The 18,852-nt window shown below is 43.4% G+C and overlaps 1 protein-coding gene across 1 annotated transcript in view; it reads left to right on the forward strand.

The window, feature by feature from the left end:
* The first annotated feature begins 1,838 nt into the window (after positions 1–1,838).
* Positions 1,839–18,852, forward strand: part of PHACTR1 (phosphatase and actin regulator 1) — a 307,280-nt gene continuing 290,266 nt past the window's right edge. Inside the window, exons 1-3 of the mRNA XM_086468979.1 lie at positions 1,839–1,899; positions 13,067–13,213; positions 14,953–15,099. Of these exons, the coding sequence (XP_086325105.1) occupies positions 1,839–1,899; positions 13,067–13,213; positions 14,953–15,099 (355 nt within the window). The remainder of the gene's footprint in view (positions 1,900–13,066; positions 13,214–14,952; positions 15,100–18,852) is intronic.

Genomic DNA, 18,852 nt, shown 5'->3' on the forward strand with positions numbered 1-18,852 from the left:
CAAGCAGTACCAGATAAGAAATCAATCTCTTAAAGATATTATTTGCATTATATTCATAGCAAAACATTTAACAATCTCATTACCCTTGTGGTAAATGATGGAGAAAGTAGGTATTTTACTTACCGAAAGCAAATTATTAGACAAAAAACAATGTTATGGTTAATCATTATGAAATGCTTAAAAATATCTGAGAATATGAGATGCAACAAGGAAGATCGGAGTGAAAAAAAATTCTTAAGGAAACTTGATGTAGATTTTGGGTTTTTTCCTTGAAAAAGTTTTTATCAAATCAAAACCAGGGGCTTAATTTTTCAGTATGAAGGGTGAGGGGGAAGGGGGGAGATGATTGTAGTGTCACCTCCTGTTGCTAAGTAACAACATCTCCTGGCCATTTTTATCTGATAAAGGAAGTCCAGTTGACGTTATGCATTATTCATCAGAGTTCCAATCAAACAATCAAAATTGTTTGCTTACACTGGGGACATTTAGTAAGATCAAAGAAACCCTCCCTGAAACTACTGGAGCTTACACCACTGCCACACAGCTCTTGATACCCTGCAGTAAGTATCGTTTCTGGTTTGGGAGTGCTACAGTAAAGTGAATTGCTGAGGAATTTTAAAAGTTTTCTCATCAAGATAGGCTTCTGAATTTTAGAAAGGACTGCATGTCGATTGATGAAAACTGAATGGAAGGAAATGGGAAAGATTTGGAACCCTGGTTTCCAGATTTTCGCTAACGCAATTAAAGGAATTGCTTGAAGCAAGGGTCAGACTTCCTGACCCAAACCTTTCTGTTAGGTTTGCATGGAAAAGAACTACAGGTATTTTGGTCTGTCTGTCTTTAAATGAACGTTGTACAGAGCTGTTTGTATGTTTATGATTACATGCCATAGCTAACTGAGGTGTGGAGGAGAGAACTGGATTGTGTGTTTTCTGTGAATCCTTTTTTTTTTTTTATGTGAGTTGTCTAGATTAAAAGAAAATGCAGAAGGCAGCAGGAAGGCTGGAGAAAGGTCATGATAATGTGCATAAGCCCAGGAACTCTGCCTGGCAGAGGCAAACCTGATTCAGTGTACATCTTGGACAGTTGTAATCTGGTATCTAGACAGATCTGAGTTTTGGAAGAATGCAAAAAATATAAACCCTAGCTAAGAAGCAGTGTTAGGAGTAGCTACCAGTTCTTAATGATTTCTCTTACCATGTCTTTTAAAACTGATGGTGGGGTGTTCTGTTGTTACTTCTGGTCCGTAAGAAGGGAGAGGGAATGCAAAATTTGCTTCTGGTCATTTAGGTGGAATGGAATATCCAGAATATTGTGTCTTCCTTTTTAGTGCAGTGTTTTGGCATAAGCAGCATGAATGTGATCTTGGATGTAGTCTGTTACAGTAGCACCTACTCAGAGGTGCTGGCCGTTGATTTGGCTAAACAAGGTCCCTGCCCCAAGCTTTTCTGATCCTCTTTTCAAGAGCGAATGTAACAGGCAGGTGAATCTAAGTAAGTATTGTAAGAAATGCAGACTGTAACTAGAATAAAGGTGATTGTGTTAGGAAGCTACTAAGAATCTTGCTAATACTGCAGAGGCACTTTTATGTCTTTAGACAAGGATTTAAACCAAACATCCTAAAATAGAAAAGGATACTTACGAAGTCCTATGAATAGTGATTTGAAAATGCTTTGACCCTAATATGCCAAACGAAGTACTTCAGTGACTGCCTACACAATTCTTTCCACAAAGAAACTCAGCAGCTTTTTTCTGTCTGACATCTCTGTAATCTTTCCCAGGAATCTGACTGATCTTCCATACCGGAGTATTGTACACAAACATAAAGTTCCTTCAAAATGGACTACTTTTTGGATGTCGAGTCTGCTCACAGACTGTTTTACAGTCAAGGAGCTCAAGGTAAGAAACTCTGGTACTGACTCAGAAAATTACTATTTTAACTGTAAAGCTAAGATGTCTGGGGCCAGACAAGGGCCAGCCCTTGTGACTGACCTACTGAAGTGTACAGAGGCCATTGGGAAAGATCTTCAAACTGCATGGCCTGTAAAAAGGATTAGAAGAAAAGCAATGATAGGGCTGATCTGCCCTCTCAGAGGATAAGGAAAAGCTATGAGAGCTGTTGGGTGCACAGCAGGAGCAAAAGGAACTGCCAAGACCCAGACTCTGGTGTTGCAGAAGCCAAAAGGACAAGTCAGAGGGGACAGCAATGGCCCACTGCTTGCTGTGTAAGCCTGTGGTGTCCTTCCCCTTCCTCCTTGCTTACCGATGCTGTCAGGATCATCATGTGGTGTTATTCACTGCTGCAGGAATAACTGGTTTGGGAAAGCCCTGCAGCAGTCCAGCACACTGTATGCAAACTGTAGGCTCTCCTTGGTCTGCATCCTGTGAAATGCTGGGCCCCACCAAGCAGCAGTAGTGTGAGAGAGGGAAAGAGTAATCAAGCTGCTTTGCTTTAATGTAGTTGAGACTTGTTCACGACATAGATGGTATTTTTGGTAAAGTCAGTTTGCATTTTTCTCACCCGCGCTATTTTTGGAGAAAACTTGCAATTTCAGAGAAGGTTTTTTTGTTCCTTAAACTTTAAACACCATATTAATTTGAAGAAAACTGTAAGAACCAAGTAGCTCTACCAGCTTTTTTTGTTTTTACATATTGCCTGTTTTCTGAAATCACAATCCAGCTTTTTTCCACCATTAAATTCACCAGTTGTTGATCAAACTAAAAGTCTGGCCAAGTTCTGTGTCCCTGCTGGAGGCCACTCTCCCAGAGCAAGTCCTAATCCACCTGGGGCATGCCACCATCTCAGGATACACCTTTACGCTTTGGCTCAGCTGAGTTGCTGCTATTTAACATATGCGGTGTCACCCAGCTTCTACCCCAGTTCTGATACATTTTCACCTGTACAAGTCACAGAAAACCTTTCTTGTCACAACGCAGCCTCTGCATTGAACAACAGAAGCAAATGCTAAGCACCTCAAAATCGGGGAAGAAAATCAGCTGAGGGCAATGACGGATTTTGCTGTTTGTTTCTCCATCTCTAAAATGCAATGAACGCCTGAGCAATACTACAGAAGTAATATTAAAATAAGTTCTTTGATATCCCTATGAGAACAAACCCCTTTCTATTCCACAGATACTAAAATTCAGGAATCTACAAGTTACTGTTTTACAAGCTATAGTAATTTACCAACAGCATTCCTGTGCCCTGCAAGGTACAGAGTGGCCTATGGAAGAAGGAATATGTATTCACGCAATTACTTTAATAATGTGCACAAGGTGACTTATAAGGGTTGCACAGGCAACCTTCACTGTAAGTATTTCCAAGAAGGCAAGGGAAAAACCCCTTATTTTACCCATACTTGGAGAAATTCTATTGTTAGCCCATATAGAAATGCTTGTACTGATCAGTCAGATGCATGACTGAAATTTTAACCTCAGCACCTGGTTGATTCTTTGTTTTAATGCAATTATTTTACCTTTTTTTAAAATGCAAAATGAGGGAAAAAAATCCATCAGGCAGAACTGTATTCCTTGATGCAAAAGTCATCAGCAGGGGCTTAACCTTTAGATCTGTCATGTGGGCTTCTACCCCTTGGCCAAAACAAGTAGGAACCAGCACCGAGACCTGGGGATTTTTTGTCCCCCTGCTTGCGAATACTTTGTGAAAGACACCAACGACATGCTTCCACTGTGCACCACAGCGTAGTACAGAGGTTCCCAAACCCTAAATTACCTCCAAAACAGGAAACACTACATTGACATAAGAGCCATACTGCACTTATGCTCTGTCCCCTTCAACTTTTCACCTTTCTCTTCACTCCTTTTACTGCATTTTCCTCAGCTCCTATCCTTCACATCTCTTACCTCACATGCTTGTGAGATGTCTTCCCCAAACTTTAGTAGTCTCCCCTCTCTTCATCTCTCTGTGTTTGAGGTCAGCTGCTTTCCAACAAGCTGTGTGCCAGCAGGGAAATTACTCTGACCACAGAAGTGACAGTGCTTGTGCTTCTGCTCTACAATCTCAAATGCTGCAACACAGGAGCCTCCTGGAAACAGGGAGGTGCCTGAGGGGAAGGATGGATGGAAAACCCTGCTAGCAATAGGTGTGAGAGATGAAATGTGGCCTGTGTAGACAGAAGTTTCAGGAGGCTTTCACTGTCTAAGGTAGCACTAAGCATCTCTGAGGTGACAATGCTAGCTTCAGCAGGCCAAATGATAAACCTCTGGAAGAGTTTCATGATCAAGGTCTCTGCAGCAAATGCCTTTATCACCATCTGTACCTCCGAACTTCTTGATGGTAGCATGCCCTTCCTCTGAGCTATCTTACCCCCTGCACAGAACAAGGAACTCAACCCTGTTGAGTGTGCATTGATGCTGCCTGTACAGCTCTGACAACTCCTGTCATCCTTGTACCTTGTGCCAAATTTTAATGCTGTCTTCCACAGAACAGGCACTTCCCATATGAGATAATGTCATGATTTCTCCAAACATGGGCAAACATGGGCAAAAATAACATATTTCCTTCCTTATGAGAAACAGTCAAACTGTGTTAGCTATAACTTTCTGGGGAAAAAAAAAAAAAATACACTGAATGTGAGGCACCCATCTGCCATAAATAGTGTAGCTCAGTAGCTGGAACTGAATAAAAGGTCTTCAAGGAAGTATTCCAACCAGATCTACCTAATGAGATCGCAAGTAACTATTTGATGTTAATATAATAACATGATGCTATTAGCAAATCATGCTATCAAACAGCATGTGTATATGCATTAAAACTTCATTATGACAGAACTGAGAAGACTACAGTATTCTGCCATTTAATTAGAAACATCAGAACACATTATATGTATTATTATTACTCCAGTTATATTATTAGTTATTGCATTATAAAATGCTCTGTTTACAGACTGTAGAATGGGGGGTTATGACCCACTTACTCTTTCTGTGAGATCTGAAGATCCTCTATTAATCCTTTTGATCCTTTGATCCTCCAGATCAAGAAAAAAACTCCTTTGCTATGTTTTCACATTAATGATATGACAATGTTACAAATGGAAGCTGTAAAGCTCTCATTCTCATCTGTACCCACTCCTAGTGGGTGGAAGAGAAGGGAAGTAATAGGACTGCAAAACGTCGTGAAGAAACTCAAAGAGCTATGATGGCATTGCTAGCAGATGATATCCATCCCAGGTGACCTCAGGTCTTGCGTAGTTGAATGCAGGATGCTCTGACCTCAGCAGACTGAAACAGGGTTTTGCCCCCCCAGCTACCACCCAATTCTCTATCCCGTGCTGCCTGCACTAACGCCCACACCTCGCCCCTACTCCTGCAGAAAGCTGCAGGCTGCCTTGGCTGCTGTAGGGTAGGAGGAGAGAGGTGTTACCTTATCAGCTGCCTCCTCTCCCATCCTCTCCTCCTGCAGAAGCAGCCATCACCGCACACCGGTGGGCTGAGCACAGGACAGAGGATGTTTGACCATCCAGGCTGCATCTGCTGTTCAAACAGCTGTTCCCTGTTTCCTCCAAGGAAAGTGAAGCAGGAGATATGGAAAAGTCACAAAAGCTGGATCTGGCAGTAGGATTATCTAGATTTAGAAAACTTGGTAAATGAAGCCAGCTGGCTGTAGTCTTCAGATATGAGCCAGAAATATCCTAAGCCCCACAGCCCTCCCTGACTGTCTCTTCTGTGGCCATATGTTGGGAACTAGGAGATAGGAGTGTCCTTGCCAAGTGCGTAATGCCTGGTGACGCATCTGCAAATCAGAAGCAGGAAAGAAGGGACTGTGATCCCCTGGATCCAGCCCCTTGCCCTAGTAATGCCTGAATCTGAAATCTAAGCATGGAGCTGGACTTTAATTTACGAGAAAGTCTTTTTCCTTTGAAGTGTGTGGAAGATAAAATCATTATGTATTCTAAACACAAGTCTACCATGACTTTCAGCTGTGAGGGCTGAAAGCATGTAACGGGGCCTGGAATAGGATTCAGCTCACTTTATCCCTTAGGTGTCCTCAGTGAAGATGTTTCCACCTAAGACTTCTGACTAGCCTGGCATGTATCAGTGGAGAGAAACAGTCATTTTAAGAGCAGGTTCACCTAATCTTAGACATTTTCCTTGGGATAATATAAATCTTGCCGTATTCTCTCTACTTATTATGAAAGCCTAGACAGCTAACTTGAGTGAAAGATGCCTGTGCTAATAGCATTTGTTTGCATAGAGGAATCGTGTTGACAGGCAAAATAGGACCTAATTCAGGAAAGGGAGTAACTTCCCCAAAACAGGTCAAGTTGTAATCCAAAGCTGTAAATGTGCAGATCCCATCTCAGCTGTAGCTTACTTTGGAGACACATCAGCTTTGATCTTGAAGTTCTACTTGAAAGAAGTTACACTTTGTGGCATGCAAAGAAAGGCCTCATATTTGAGAGCACTGAGCAGGCTGGTGCTGAGGAGCAGCAGAAGCAGGCTGCTCCATAAGGGACAGTGAGGCCAAGAGTCAGCAAGACAGGCAGAGGCAGCGGCCTCACCTGTGAGAGGTAAAGCACTGCAGCACACGAGCAGGGCAGGTCTGGTGATAGTCATCAGGTTGAGCCAAGAGTCCAGATCATCAGACAAGACCGTAGTGATGAGGCAGGCATGAGGCTAAGCAGGACACCAAGTCAGCAGTCTGGATGTGGATCAGTGAGGACTGTAGCCAGCCACAGGCACAGCCGCAGCCTCGCTCAGCAAGTGAGCAACGGCCTCTGTGTAAACATAGCTCCCAAAATAAGGGAGGAAGCATCTGTTGAGGCTTCTTGCTGCTTTCTCAAACAGCTCCAAAGCTGGTCAGGGCTTCTCACACCGCTCTTGACAACAGCTGTGCCATGTCAGAGAGCCTTCCCTGAGCATAGCCAGCTAAACTGCGTGCTGGGAGCGCATGCAGGGCCCTGGCTGTTGGTACCTAGCTCTCACCTAGGCTTGTTGAGGATTAAGAAATGAGGAACTCTTCCCTTCCATTGCATACAAGAGGGTGGAGCCCCTTGGGTGAACTCTGAGAGATGAGTGACTCCTGCCTAGTACAATATAAATGAAGGCTTTCGGGACCATCATAAAAGGAGAGCTGCCAATCACAGTCTGCATGTAGCACTCTTCTGCAGCCATGAGTCTGATGGAAAGTGTCCTAAGACTCACCCCCTCTCTTGGTGTCTGGCAACCCCACACCACAACCTGACAGCACAGGCTGGACATTGCGTGGTCAGGATGCCATTCTAGGCTGTTTAAGTCCATCCTTGTGCTACAGTTGGACACTCCGGTCCCTGCTCGGAGTCCGGGTTCTGCTCTCAGGTGACTTCTGACTTGAGGATAAAATTGTTTCTAATTGCTGGGAGACCTGTGCACCCACTTTTCCAGTCTTATCTAATTTTGCGTCAGCAGGGGGCAGGAACCTTAAGATTAACTGCATTAATTGAGTATTTCCAAGATGCTCATAGATACCTTGAAGCGGCTTGCCAGTCCATTTGGCAGGATACACTGTGCATACTTAAATAACTGAACAAAACTCTCTTGAAGGCTTATCTTAAACTACGTTTTGTAACTGTAAATAATTTACAGATCCACTTACATTAGGTATGCTTTTACTGGTTGCAATATTACTGCAATCTACTTGATGAATGTAAGAGTGAATAAAAAATGTAAAGTAGAAACAATACGGACATAAAAATACAGTATATATGGCCAAGGGACACCAGATGCACAAAATTGTAGAGACACATAGGGGATGATTGCTCAAAAGATTTTAGGAAACCCTTCTTCTTGATCAGTTTCCCAGGTTTAACAAAATACTCCCAGGTATAGTTTTAATTCCACGTTTTCCCCTCGCACTCTGTCTCCACAATATATTTATTTCACTGTGCTTCACTTTTGCTCATTTATTTTAATTCATACAGTACTGACTCATTCTAGATGTTTGACTTTAATCACCGCTGACTACTCAGTGCTAGTTCCCTTCTGCTTTTGCCTATTAAATTATGTCCAGTATTTTTCAAAAGCGTATTGCTGCAATATCCCCAGATCTGAATCCAGTCAGCCAAATTAAAGTCTGAAGAAATAAGGATCTCGTAATTCTCAGCTGCGTATCTGAATAAAACTAGGATGTTTGAGATCCAGTTCTCTATACCCCTAAATACAGAAAATTTTAGAAAACCCATTCATGGATCATACTCGAAAAAAATTTGGTTCTGAAAATGGAATCTATTTTTTTTCTCTTAAAAATTAATTCTAAATAACCAAGCCTCTACTTGCACCTATTTCACAATAATTTAGCTGATTTATTTTTAGTAGTCTGTTTTCTGAAGCCTAGTCTTTTGGACACAATGCCAAAAGAATAAGCATGTTTCCTCTAAAACATACAAAAAAATGCTAGTTAGGCATATTCTGCGTACATTTACCCAAATATTACAAACCAGCATTTTGAGCATGTGTGTAAAAGTGGATATCCCTTTCCATGTATACTATTGTTTGCAACCCTCAGGCCTGCATTTGAATACTGTGTATCTGAGTACTTTTCTTTCAGATTACTGATGTCCATCAAACTGGTGTCAAAGATCTGAACAGATTTGCATTAGACACAGTGCAATCCATATGCATGCTTCTCTGTTTATCCAGGAGACACAAGCCTATAAAGCATTTTTCATAAATAACAAATTATGTCCTCTCCAGTGCCTGCACACCTGTTCTTCTCTCTTCCTCTCCTGCCAGTCATAGCCCATTGCCCATCTCTAATCCTTCAATTGTTGTTCTTGATCAGTTGCGCTTAAGACAAGACAAAAGTGAAGTGGCATTAAACCAGACCAAAAGACTTTTTTTTTTTTTTTCCTGGTAAACATCCATTTGGACCCATTGCTCAGTCTGTCTTTAAAGAAGAATATTCACGATCTAATGATTCTTTTTTTTTTTAGCACACATGGAATATCATGTTCTAGATGCCTCAAAATGTACCTGAACTATTGTTTTTAAAGCTTGCATTTAGCCAAAAATACACTTCTGTGTGCATTATCTGTGCGTGAGCCCTTTCCACAGAAGCATGAAAGAGAACTGAATAAGAAGCTCATATGTTCCTTTAACAACAACAACAACAAAAGAGCAAGAAAGAATCCTATTCAATCAGCAACAGCAGCACTGCAATTAAAATATTTTCACAGGTATTCTAAGACGTTGTTCAAAATTTGCCCTGAGAAATGAGGTTTTCCTCAAAAAAAGTCTTAAAGATTTCTGATGTAAACCAGTTTTCCTTTATGGCTATTTCTGCGTCATCTGAAGTTGCTTGTGATTATATGCACCAGAAGCATACCTTTTGCAATGCATCTAGGTCGAGGCATCTCCAGCAGAAACATTTTAGCACTTCGCTTATACTACAATTAAAATCATCAGGTCTCAAAAGTTTTTGCTATTTCGAGCTAAGGATCTGCTATGTAAATTAGGGTGTCCAGATGAAGACCCTATTGAGCCAAAAATGATCAGAGTATTTGTGTCACCAATGAGATAGTTTAAAAACATTTTAATAAAAGTCGATTGATAAAAGTGGATGGAAAAATCTAGATGAATATTTCACATTTTCTTTGACTAATTTTTAGGAGGATGGCTTTTCACCTTTGAAAGCTTTCCGATTAAAAATGTTCAAAATTGTTCTAAAAAACACAAGTCTTAAAAAAATCAATTCTATAACTCTTCAAATCACAAAGCTAGTTCTTGACAAACAAAAATTAGCACTAATGTTTTTATTAACATATATGGAAATGTACTTTGGAAAAAATGGAAGCTACCAAAAATTCTTTGCAAACCATGCCCCATGTTTCAAACAGCATTCCAAAATTGGACCACCTGTAGATGTGACTAAATATATTGAAATGATATGTTCAAAATGCCTCTGAACATGCAATATAGTAATTCATGTGTTTCACATTCTCTCCTCCCAAACGCTTACTTGTGTCCTACTTCAGTAACATACAATAGTTTGAGGCAACAAATGTGAGATTATATAGAATTAGTTCTAAGGTGTCGTCATATACATTATGGCGTTTCTCTTTATAAGGTATTTTTCTTCCATAAGCAACTTTTTCCCTTTCTAACAAATACCAGACATGATGTTGCTCCAATGTGCCAATCATGGTGTAACTCTATGAGGAACAATGTAAACAGAATGAATGAATGTAACCAAAATGACTGATTTGCCTTCCGAGTGGCTGCTTAAAATGATTTTGGACACTCTCAATCGCAGCGTAAGCGGGACCCTTAACACATACTATAATGTCATTCCTTTACTCCAAGACCTTCAAGAGGGCACTTTAATTTTCCTGAAAAAACATCTCCTAAAAACATGTCCCAGAGACTGAGCTGGTTTGTGGAGCGCAGCTGAAGCTGGAGATTCTGGTGGGTTATCTGTGATGGACCCAATGGTCACACTTGGCAAATGCTGACAGCTTTACTAAAAAATATATGGCCATTCATTCTCATACTAAGAAGTACTTAGGGTTAGGAAAAGAGAGTGCACAGGTGTATTGATGGCATGCATAAATAGTCAGCATTGCTGTATGGATATCGGAATGTGATCAGCTATACTTTCCAATTCCGTGGCTGCGTAAGAATTGATCTTGGGTTTTGATTGCAAAATGTTTTAACATTTATTAGCTTCCTCTGATTTTTTCCCAGTGTTTATTTCAATTTTCCAGTCATTCTTGAAAACTCCTTTTGGTAATATATACAAAGGGGAGATAATCATGGTTGTCAAAGTAATACATAATGATTACACCAGGAAACGTTTTCCAGCATCCACCTACCACTAATCAAAACGAATACAAGCCAGATCCCAATGTTTTGACCCAAAAGGCAAAAATGATTTATAAACAATTATGTAGAAAAGCCCACTATTATTCTCTATTTACCATAAATGTATATGCAATTTGGTATTGTTTGGTTTTTTTTTTTTTTTTTCAAATAGATTCTGGTGCTGTGATCCAGCCAGCCCTGAAATGCATGGGTGCCCTTTCACTGACTAACTGCAGCTAGATTATGCCAGTTCTAAAAGACAAATCTTTTACATGGTTGTTTTATGAGATGATTTTTACAATGCTGATTTCATATACAGATATATCTTCCTTAAGTGTAAATTTGATGATGCAGTACACAAAATTCTCTATAGCAGAAATTTTCCATTCTCTTTTATCTTTATTACTGTACATCCCTATTACAAGGGAGTAATAGTTTATAGTCTAGTCGCAGTGTTTACTTTAGCTTAATCTAAACAGTTGACCCCATTAAATGAATTTCAACTCTTGCCCTTTGCTTTTACTTCAAATTCAAACGGTTAGAAATGAGGAAATACTTGAAAGAAATCTATTTAAAACCAGAAAACAAGTAAGTTAGACCAGAAATAACCACTATCTCCAGCAGCAGATTTGCTTGTTTAATAAACTATATAATGCTGCAGATTGAAAAATAGAGAGTGACAGCTTTTGTTAACTCATACTAATTATATGCTATCACACCTAAGACCTAAGTCAGGTTTTAGGCATCTGATGGCTTCTGATTGACAGGTATTATTTGGAACTCTAAAAAACTTTTAAAAGAGAGAATCACAATTAGCAAGCTGCAGAATGTGCTCTTAGTCACTATCAGTCATGCTCTCCACTTCCAGCAAGAAAATATAGTTCATTGTTAGTTATTCAAAGTGTGGTGGCTTTCAAATGCCCTAAGATAAAGACTGTTATGCCAGATAATGCCCAAACAGCAAGAAACATTGTGGGTTTAGGCTCCTTGGCTCTTGCAGGGTCCCACGTGAAAGGTCATATTAATAGTCCTACACTAACGATAAGGACGGGCTTTTGAGATGAAAATCTCTTCCAGTTGTATATGAGGTGGAGGGGATAGAAATACACTGAGAAGGTACTTGTGCAGGGTGCTCACGCTTTCAGTGATCAGCCAGATCCCATCGAGCACTTGTGATAATCTTTATCTACTCAAAGAGAGAATTGAGGCGGATATATTTACAGAGACTCTTCTGTTTGTGATTTGTAATTTATAGGCTCAGCACCCAAAGCATTCAATAGCCACACTCAATTATGTTTCACATAAAACCCACCTACGTTAAAGGGACAAGGCTGTAAGGTCAAGCACTAAATAGTTATGCAATGCCTAAGAATGAAGGTTGCCTCCGCAACATCAATTCAGTCTCTTATACATATATATTATAGTATGGTTTCTAATTGCATGATGACACAGTGATTTTTTACTACCCTACCATTTGCTTCATCAGTGCATGGAGTGGGCAGTGCTCACTTAATGAGCCAGTATTAAACATTTTGCTTTCTCCTCCTTGAAGGCATGGCCCCAAGCCGTTTAAACCCCGTTCAGAAGATAGAAATCTTAATTTCCTCATGGGCTTTTCATCGCTGCTTCACTAAAGTATATGAATACTTTACAAATATTAATGAATTTATATCTTCACGAAATCCCTACTGAAAGAAAATGACGATTCTCCCTGTCTCACAACTAAGAAATTAAGACATAAAGTGATGAAGAGCAAAAAGTAGCTGTTAATTTTGAGTGCCTAAATCAAGACAACAAGAGTTTTGGAAGAGTTGTTGTAGGCACCATGCCATGTGTCCCAAGCACAGCTCCTGCTGATTTCCGCAAACTAAGTGAACACTTAAATACTTCCACCACTCAGGCATCATAGCCTCAAAATCAGTATTCAGAAAAAGAGAGACTGCAGCTATTGGGAAGTTATGAAAAGAGTGGTTTAAGTGGCAAAACTAGGAACTTTGAACAAGAAATCTGTGGCAGGAACAGAGCTATAACCAGTGTCTTTGGGACACGCAACACAACAAACTTTTCTCTTCTCGGCATCATTCAGCGTAGCCCTTAAATTCTGCAGCATGTGAGGCAGGAACCTTACAGCAAATAGCCTCTTCTATTAACTGCTACAGATCCTCTTTTCCATTAAGTGATTTCCTTTCTCTCTTCTTCTTTTTCTCCCTCTTCCTTCCCCTTTCCATTTCTCCTGCTATTCTCCTCTTCATTTGTTGTTTCTGACCAGCTCGTCGGGCAACTCTTCTCACCGTGCCCACACTGATGACAGCATCTTCTGAGGATGACATAGACCGGAGACCTATCAGAAGACTCCGGTCTAAGAGTGATACCCCTTACTTGGAAGAAGCTAGGATCTGCTTCAACCTTGATAATGGTAAGACCACCCCTTCCCCAAACAGCGTATGATGTTAATTAAAGACTTTTTTTGAGATGCAGATGGACCAAATGGTGCCTCCTCATTCACAAGTAGTATGGTGGTTCACCAGACATCCAAGGATGTCACAGCTGTCTAACTTCAAGCACCTGCATATATGAACAAGGGTCCTCTTCAAAATTCTCCTGCAAGTATTACCTGAATATTTTCCTGTTTTAGCTACGGTGAGACAGTGAGATCAAAGCAAAAGAGAATGGCTTTGCAAACAAGATATCTTATCCACTCTAGGCATCCAGAAACATGAAAGTTCTAGTGAACATTTACGAAGGGAGTAGAGCTAACAGCAGACTTCAGCTAAATACAACATTACAACCATGGAAGAACATCCAGCACTCCCCCAAACCTCTACAGGTTTAATTGGCAAAAGCCTAACAGAAAACTCTTGATTCTGCAGGAATGAGTAAGAAAGCTGTCCCCCAAAATTCAGACCAGCTAATGTTACTATCGCTGCCTTCAGCTACTGAGCCCCAGCATTCCCTGGTCTTTTTTCTCATTGAGGCTGACCAAAAAAAAATTATTTTGGAAGTACTGACAACTTAGTGACTTTAAGCAGACTGGGTTTTCTTTAAAAAATCTGAATTAAATGGGATGAACTAGTACACTCCCTGGCACGTATTTTAACTGTTTAACTTCCACTTTATGTAGTACTGTTGTGCTACCCAGATTTTTTATTTTTTAAATAGCATTTTTAATTATTTGTATTACACTAACATCTAGAGGTCCCAACTGAAATTGGAGCCCTAACATGGCAGGCAGCCTACAACCACTTGGTAAGAAATAACATCTACATAGCCACTTACTAAAATGAGAAGACAGAATAGGGGAGAGGCAGCAAAATACTGTCCCCAGTTCGCAGCTGGAGAACAGAGTCATGGATTTTTGCCTATGGTCCCATTTTTTTCAAAGACCTGCCAATGTGACTTATGAACACAAGTCCTAAGCTTTAGGTGGAGGTCAGTTTTAAACATTGAGTGTAGGCTCCTCAGTCCCCTTGGCATTTCAAAGCATTCAGCCTCGTGCACCATTCTGGTTCACTTAATGACTCTGCCCAAGGAAAGAGGAGAAGGAGGTGAAGGGATGAGCCCTTAGACTTTGCACCAAGTGGCAATCCAGTAGCGCTTTGAGTTTTGGCACCCCTAGGGTAGAAGGGAGCAGTTCTGGGTGCCCAAGACTGGGGCGGGAGCTGCCAGGCCCGCTGCGGGGTGGCACCTGGGCCGGCCAGGCCTACGGCGGCGTGTGGCACCTCACCCCCGCCGAGGTGCTTGGAGGGGGCGAGGCGGGGGTGGGGGGCACCTCAGCCAGAGCCCTGGCCCGGCCCTCCCCTGGGCAGAGGGGCAGGCAGGGCCAGCGCGGGGGAGCACTGCTCCGTCGCTCCCCCCTGCCCCGGCGCGAAGGTCGCCGCCCTGAGGCGAGCGGGCGGGGCGGGCGGGACTCAGCCGGCGGAGGCGCTACCGGCGGGCAGGGGCCGCAGGCAGGGTCGCCGCGTCCGCTCCCGTCCGCAGATCCTTGACGGGTTTTCCCCGTCTCTCTCCCTCCCTCCCTCCGCTCCGTTCTCCCTTTCCCTCTCTCCTTCCCCGTCCTCCCCTCCCCCTCCCCGCGCCTCTCTCCCTCCCCGCCCGCCCCCTCCGCCCCCTCCTCGCCCGGCCGCCCCGCACCGCGCCGCCGCTCGCCCTCGCCAGCTCGCCGGGCCACGCTGCTCACCGTGCCCACATTAATGGCGGCATCTTCCGAGGAGGACATCGACCGCAGACCCATCCGCCGCGTCCGCTCCAAGAGCGACACCCCCTACCTCGCTGAGGCCCGCATCTCCTTCAACCTCGAGACAGGTGAGAGACGCCGCGGGGGGGCGGCCCGCCTCGCTCACGGCCGCCCGTGGACCGGCGGAGGCGGCTGCCCCGGCGGCGGGGGAGGCAGGGAGGAGGCAGGGAGGGAGGGAAGGAGGGAAGGGGCCGCCCCCGGCCCCGCGGCCTCCTCCCCCGCCGGCGCCGGCGGGCTTCCCGGGCGCCGCCGCTCGGCCCTGTCCCGGCGCCCGCTTCTTCGCACCTCCCCGGCCTCCTCCGGCCCTGGCCCGCTGACCGGCTCCCTTTACCTACGCCCCTCTCACCCGCCCTGCCAGGTGCCGGCTTCCCTTCTCTGCTCGCCCCTCGCCCACCCGCAGAGCATGGTACCACTTCACCACAAGATTTCTGGTCTGTCCCTCCTTGCCAGGTTCTTCTGGCATCCCTCCTGGAGACACTGCCCTTGTCATTTTGCAAGACTCTCGCTCTTTGCCTGCTTCCCCTGGTGGATTTGTGCCTCAAAACTGCAAGGAAACTTGCGCCTGCATTGTCCACTTTTTTGCAGTCTTGTGAGGTCTCCCGTTGTCTCAGTTTTTTGTGACTTGCTGCTTTTTGTGACTCTCAATGGGTGTACAGCCTGATGTTCTGCCAACGCACCTGCAGATTCCCCCACTTGCCTCTTCCTGCCCATTATCAGGATGAGCCTCCTGCAAGTCTCTACCTGACCTTTCCCTCCCATGCTCCTTCTCCACTGCTGCTCCTCCTTCTCTGCCACCTCTTCCACATGGCTCACTTGAGATTTCGTCCGTCCCCTTCAGTTCATCCTGCACATGGTGACTACCCCGGTTTCTTTCCTACTAGGCCTGTGGTTTTCCCTCCTTCCCTGACCTTTTCTTTCCTTATGGGCTCTGTCAGTGGTAAACTACACCAGAGGTTATTTGCTCTCAAAAACAAAGGCAAAGAAAGTTCTTTGTGTTGGTTCTCTGCACCAAACCAGACTTCCTCTGTCTGTGGGGGGTGGCGTGAGGGAGGATCCATAGCCAGGAAGCTCTACTGCAGCCTCCCCCATGTCCCAGCAGCAGCACACAAAATGACCCAACTGTGTCACAGGCTTTGATGCTGAGCCTGTCAGCTCACTGCCAGCTGTAAAGGGAAAAGAGCTGCCTCGGAGTTGCTGCTTGCCATGCTGCAGTCTCCCCAATCCCTCCTCCCCCCTTTCAGCTGGCAGAAAGTTCAAGATGGCAGAGATGCCTTTTTTTCTTCTGCATTTGGAGATGGAACGGATTCCCCTCCCCCTCCCATTATCCCTGCTATAATTACACCTTTGGTAATGGCTAATACGCAGTTTGGTTTTACCATTGACATAATGGTTGGTTGCATCATATGGCGGGTCATTATTTCTTTCTGATAATGGCTTCTTAAAAATTACCAGGCTGTAGGTAAGTTGGGTGGCATTTCAGGGCACAGGCTGGAAGACAGTGCCAGATGCCAGGTTTCAGCTCTAAAGAACTGCAAGTGAAAATGGAAAGAGCATCACTGTGCGTAAAGTGTAAATAAAAAGAGCTTGTGTATGGTTATTTGACTGCGGAAATAACCCCGCGTTGACTTGTGCTGTCACAGGTAATGTTGTCATGCAGTTATAAATAGATAAACCAGTTAAGAGCAAGGCACCTTCAGGTCACCTGGTGCCTCACATCTCTGTGCTGAGCTAGACATGCTGTCTTTCCTACAAGTCCCAGAGGATGTGCAAACCTCTAGGTACCTCTTTCCTGCAATCCACTGAAAAATTTGATAATTACACTTAGCTTCTTTCTGTTCCTCCCCTCTCCTTGGCTCTCTTTAATTTATGTCTTTAAAAGAAATAAGTAAAAGAAACAGTACTGGTGTATCAAGAAATATAAATGAAAAATGTTGTGAGTAGTGCAAGTGTGTGTTTTCATTAATCCATCTGGCAGTGAGTAGTTTTGAGCTTTAAAAAAAAAAAAAAAAAAAAAATTGCTTAGCAACCAGTATTGAGTGAGTGAGCCAAAAAGCAAGTGAAACGTGCCACTGGTACCCACTTCATTTCTGAGCTGTTGGTTTTACTCTTCTGTTTGCTCAGAAAGCACAAACCAAGCAGCCTGGGTTTGAGAACTCTCTTTTCTAAGGGAAAATTTGTTTAGCCACTTTTGCTCATCCTTGATGCTGCTGCGTGCGGCAAGGTTTGCTTTTGAAACTGATTTCTTACGAGGTGCGAGGTTCTTGAATTTATTTTTGGGGGATATGTGCGACACACACACGCCCCCCGCCCCGCCCCCGTTTATATTCTCACCTGGTTTTCACACGCAGCGTCGTTGCTGGCGGTGCCGCGGGTGCGGGAGGGTGCCAGGGCGCTCCCGGTGTCCGCGGGCTCTGCCCGGCCTGGGGCGGGGCGGGAGCTGTCCGCTGCCCCTGGTGCTGAAGCCGCGGCCGGGTTGGCGGCAGCCGAGCGCCCCGCCGGGCCGCGTTCTGCCCCGCTGCCCGCACGTGTGTGCACAGGGGCAGCGCAGTTCTTTGCCGGTGCAGGGAGAAGGTGGCAGAAGAGAAGTTAATGGTGTTTCTTCAAGCCACTGAGGCAGCCGAAACTAAGGTGACACTTGGGGCACGGGAAATAACCTCTTCGTTACGGGCTTATCGCTTGCTTTCCCTTTAGCGCATTCCATATCTACAGCTCCTGCTCAGCCACTGCGTACAGAGCCGTTTTCCCCCAGCTGTTACAAGTCGAGCTGTGTTCACAGTCATTGTCTTCTGTCAGGACGTGGTCAGGGCTTGGATGCAGCGTGCAGCTGCCTTGCTGTGTTGGAACTCAAAATACACTTTTATTAATGAAACATAAGCAGATGCAGTGAATACTGCACTTCTCTACTCTTAATTACAACCACTGGTTAAGAACTAGGTTTTTATCTACTTCAGCTGTAAGTTATAATTATACCATTACTGCTGTTATCTGTGTTGTTGAACAACAGAGAAATTGCATACACAGACTCAATTACACGATTTGGGCACAGTACAGATTTGGTCTGGATTGTAAAAAACCCACAATTTATAAGTGATTAACAGTGCAACTTTTACCTGCCCTTCTCTTTCAATTATATCAACAGTTCTGCTTTGTTTGATTTTCCAAAATATACTTATTACGTTTGTTTTTAAATATTGATCAATTAACTCACAATTATTGTCTAGCATGAGTTAACAAATGTTGTTCAATTAGTTGTCACTGATATGTTGGTGGGGTTTTTTTGCTGGTATTTCCAAACTGATTAAAAGACAAAGCTGTTTTCCAAACTCGGGGTTATTCTCCCTACTGTTATACATACGCAAATCGTATTAATCTGAGTTATGTGCTCATATCAAGAGGATAATGTTTCCCGAAGGATTTAAATTACCTCTTCTGCCAAAATGAGTGTAGTTCCATAACATCATAAAACTATAGACAGATATTAATTCCTTTTGCATATTTCATACTGAATCAATCTGCATACAGAAATTATTTTTTTAATTTTCTGAAAGACTTCCTCCAGTGCGACACTAGAGGAATGTGGAATGTGCTCTCACTTTGGGGTGGTGATCTTTTGTTTTCTTTATTATGATTAGCATTCTGGCGTGGCTCCATCTCTTAACATCCATCTTTGGCTTTTCGTACATATCTTCTTAAAAGCAGTTTTCAAACTTTCTAACTCAAGCATCTAAAAGCTAATCCCGAATTACTTCTGTAAACTTGGGCCTCCATCTGTGACAGTTGTCCAATAGCATAATCCCTTTCCCGGTCCTGTGCCAGCTGAC

The sequence above is a fragment of the Leptosomus discolor genome, chromosome 8, assembly GCF_034619465.1.
Source record: "Leptosomus discolor isolate bLepDis1 chromosome 8, bLepDis1.hap2, whole genome shotgun sequence".
Lineage (NCBI taxonomy): Eukaryota > Metazoa > Chordata > Aves > Leptosomiformes > Leptosomidae > Leptosomus > Leptosomus discolor.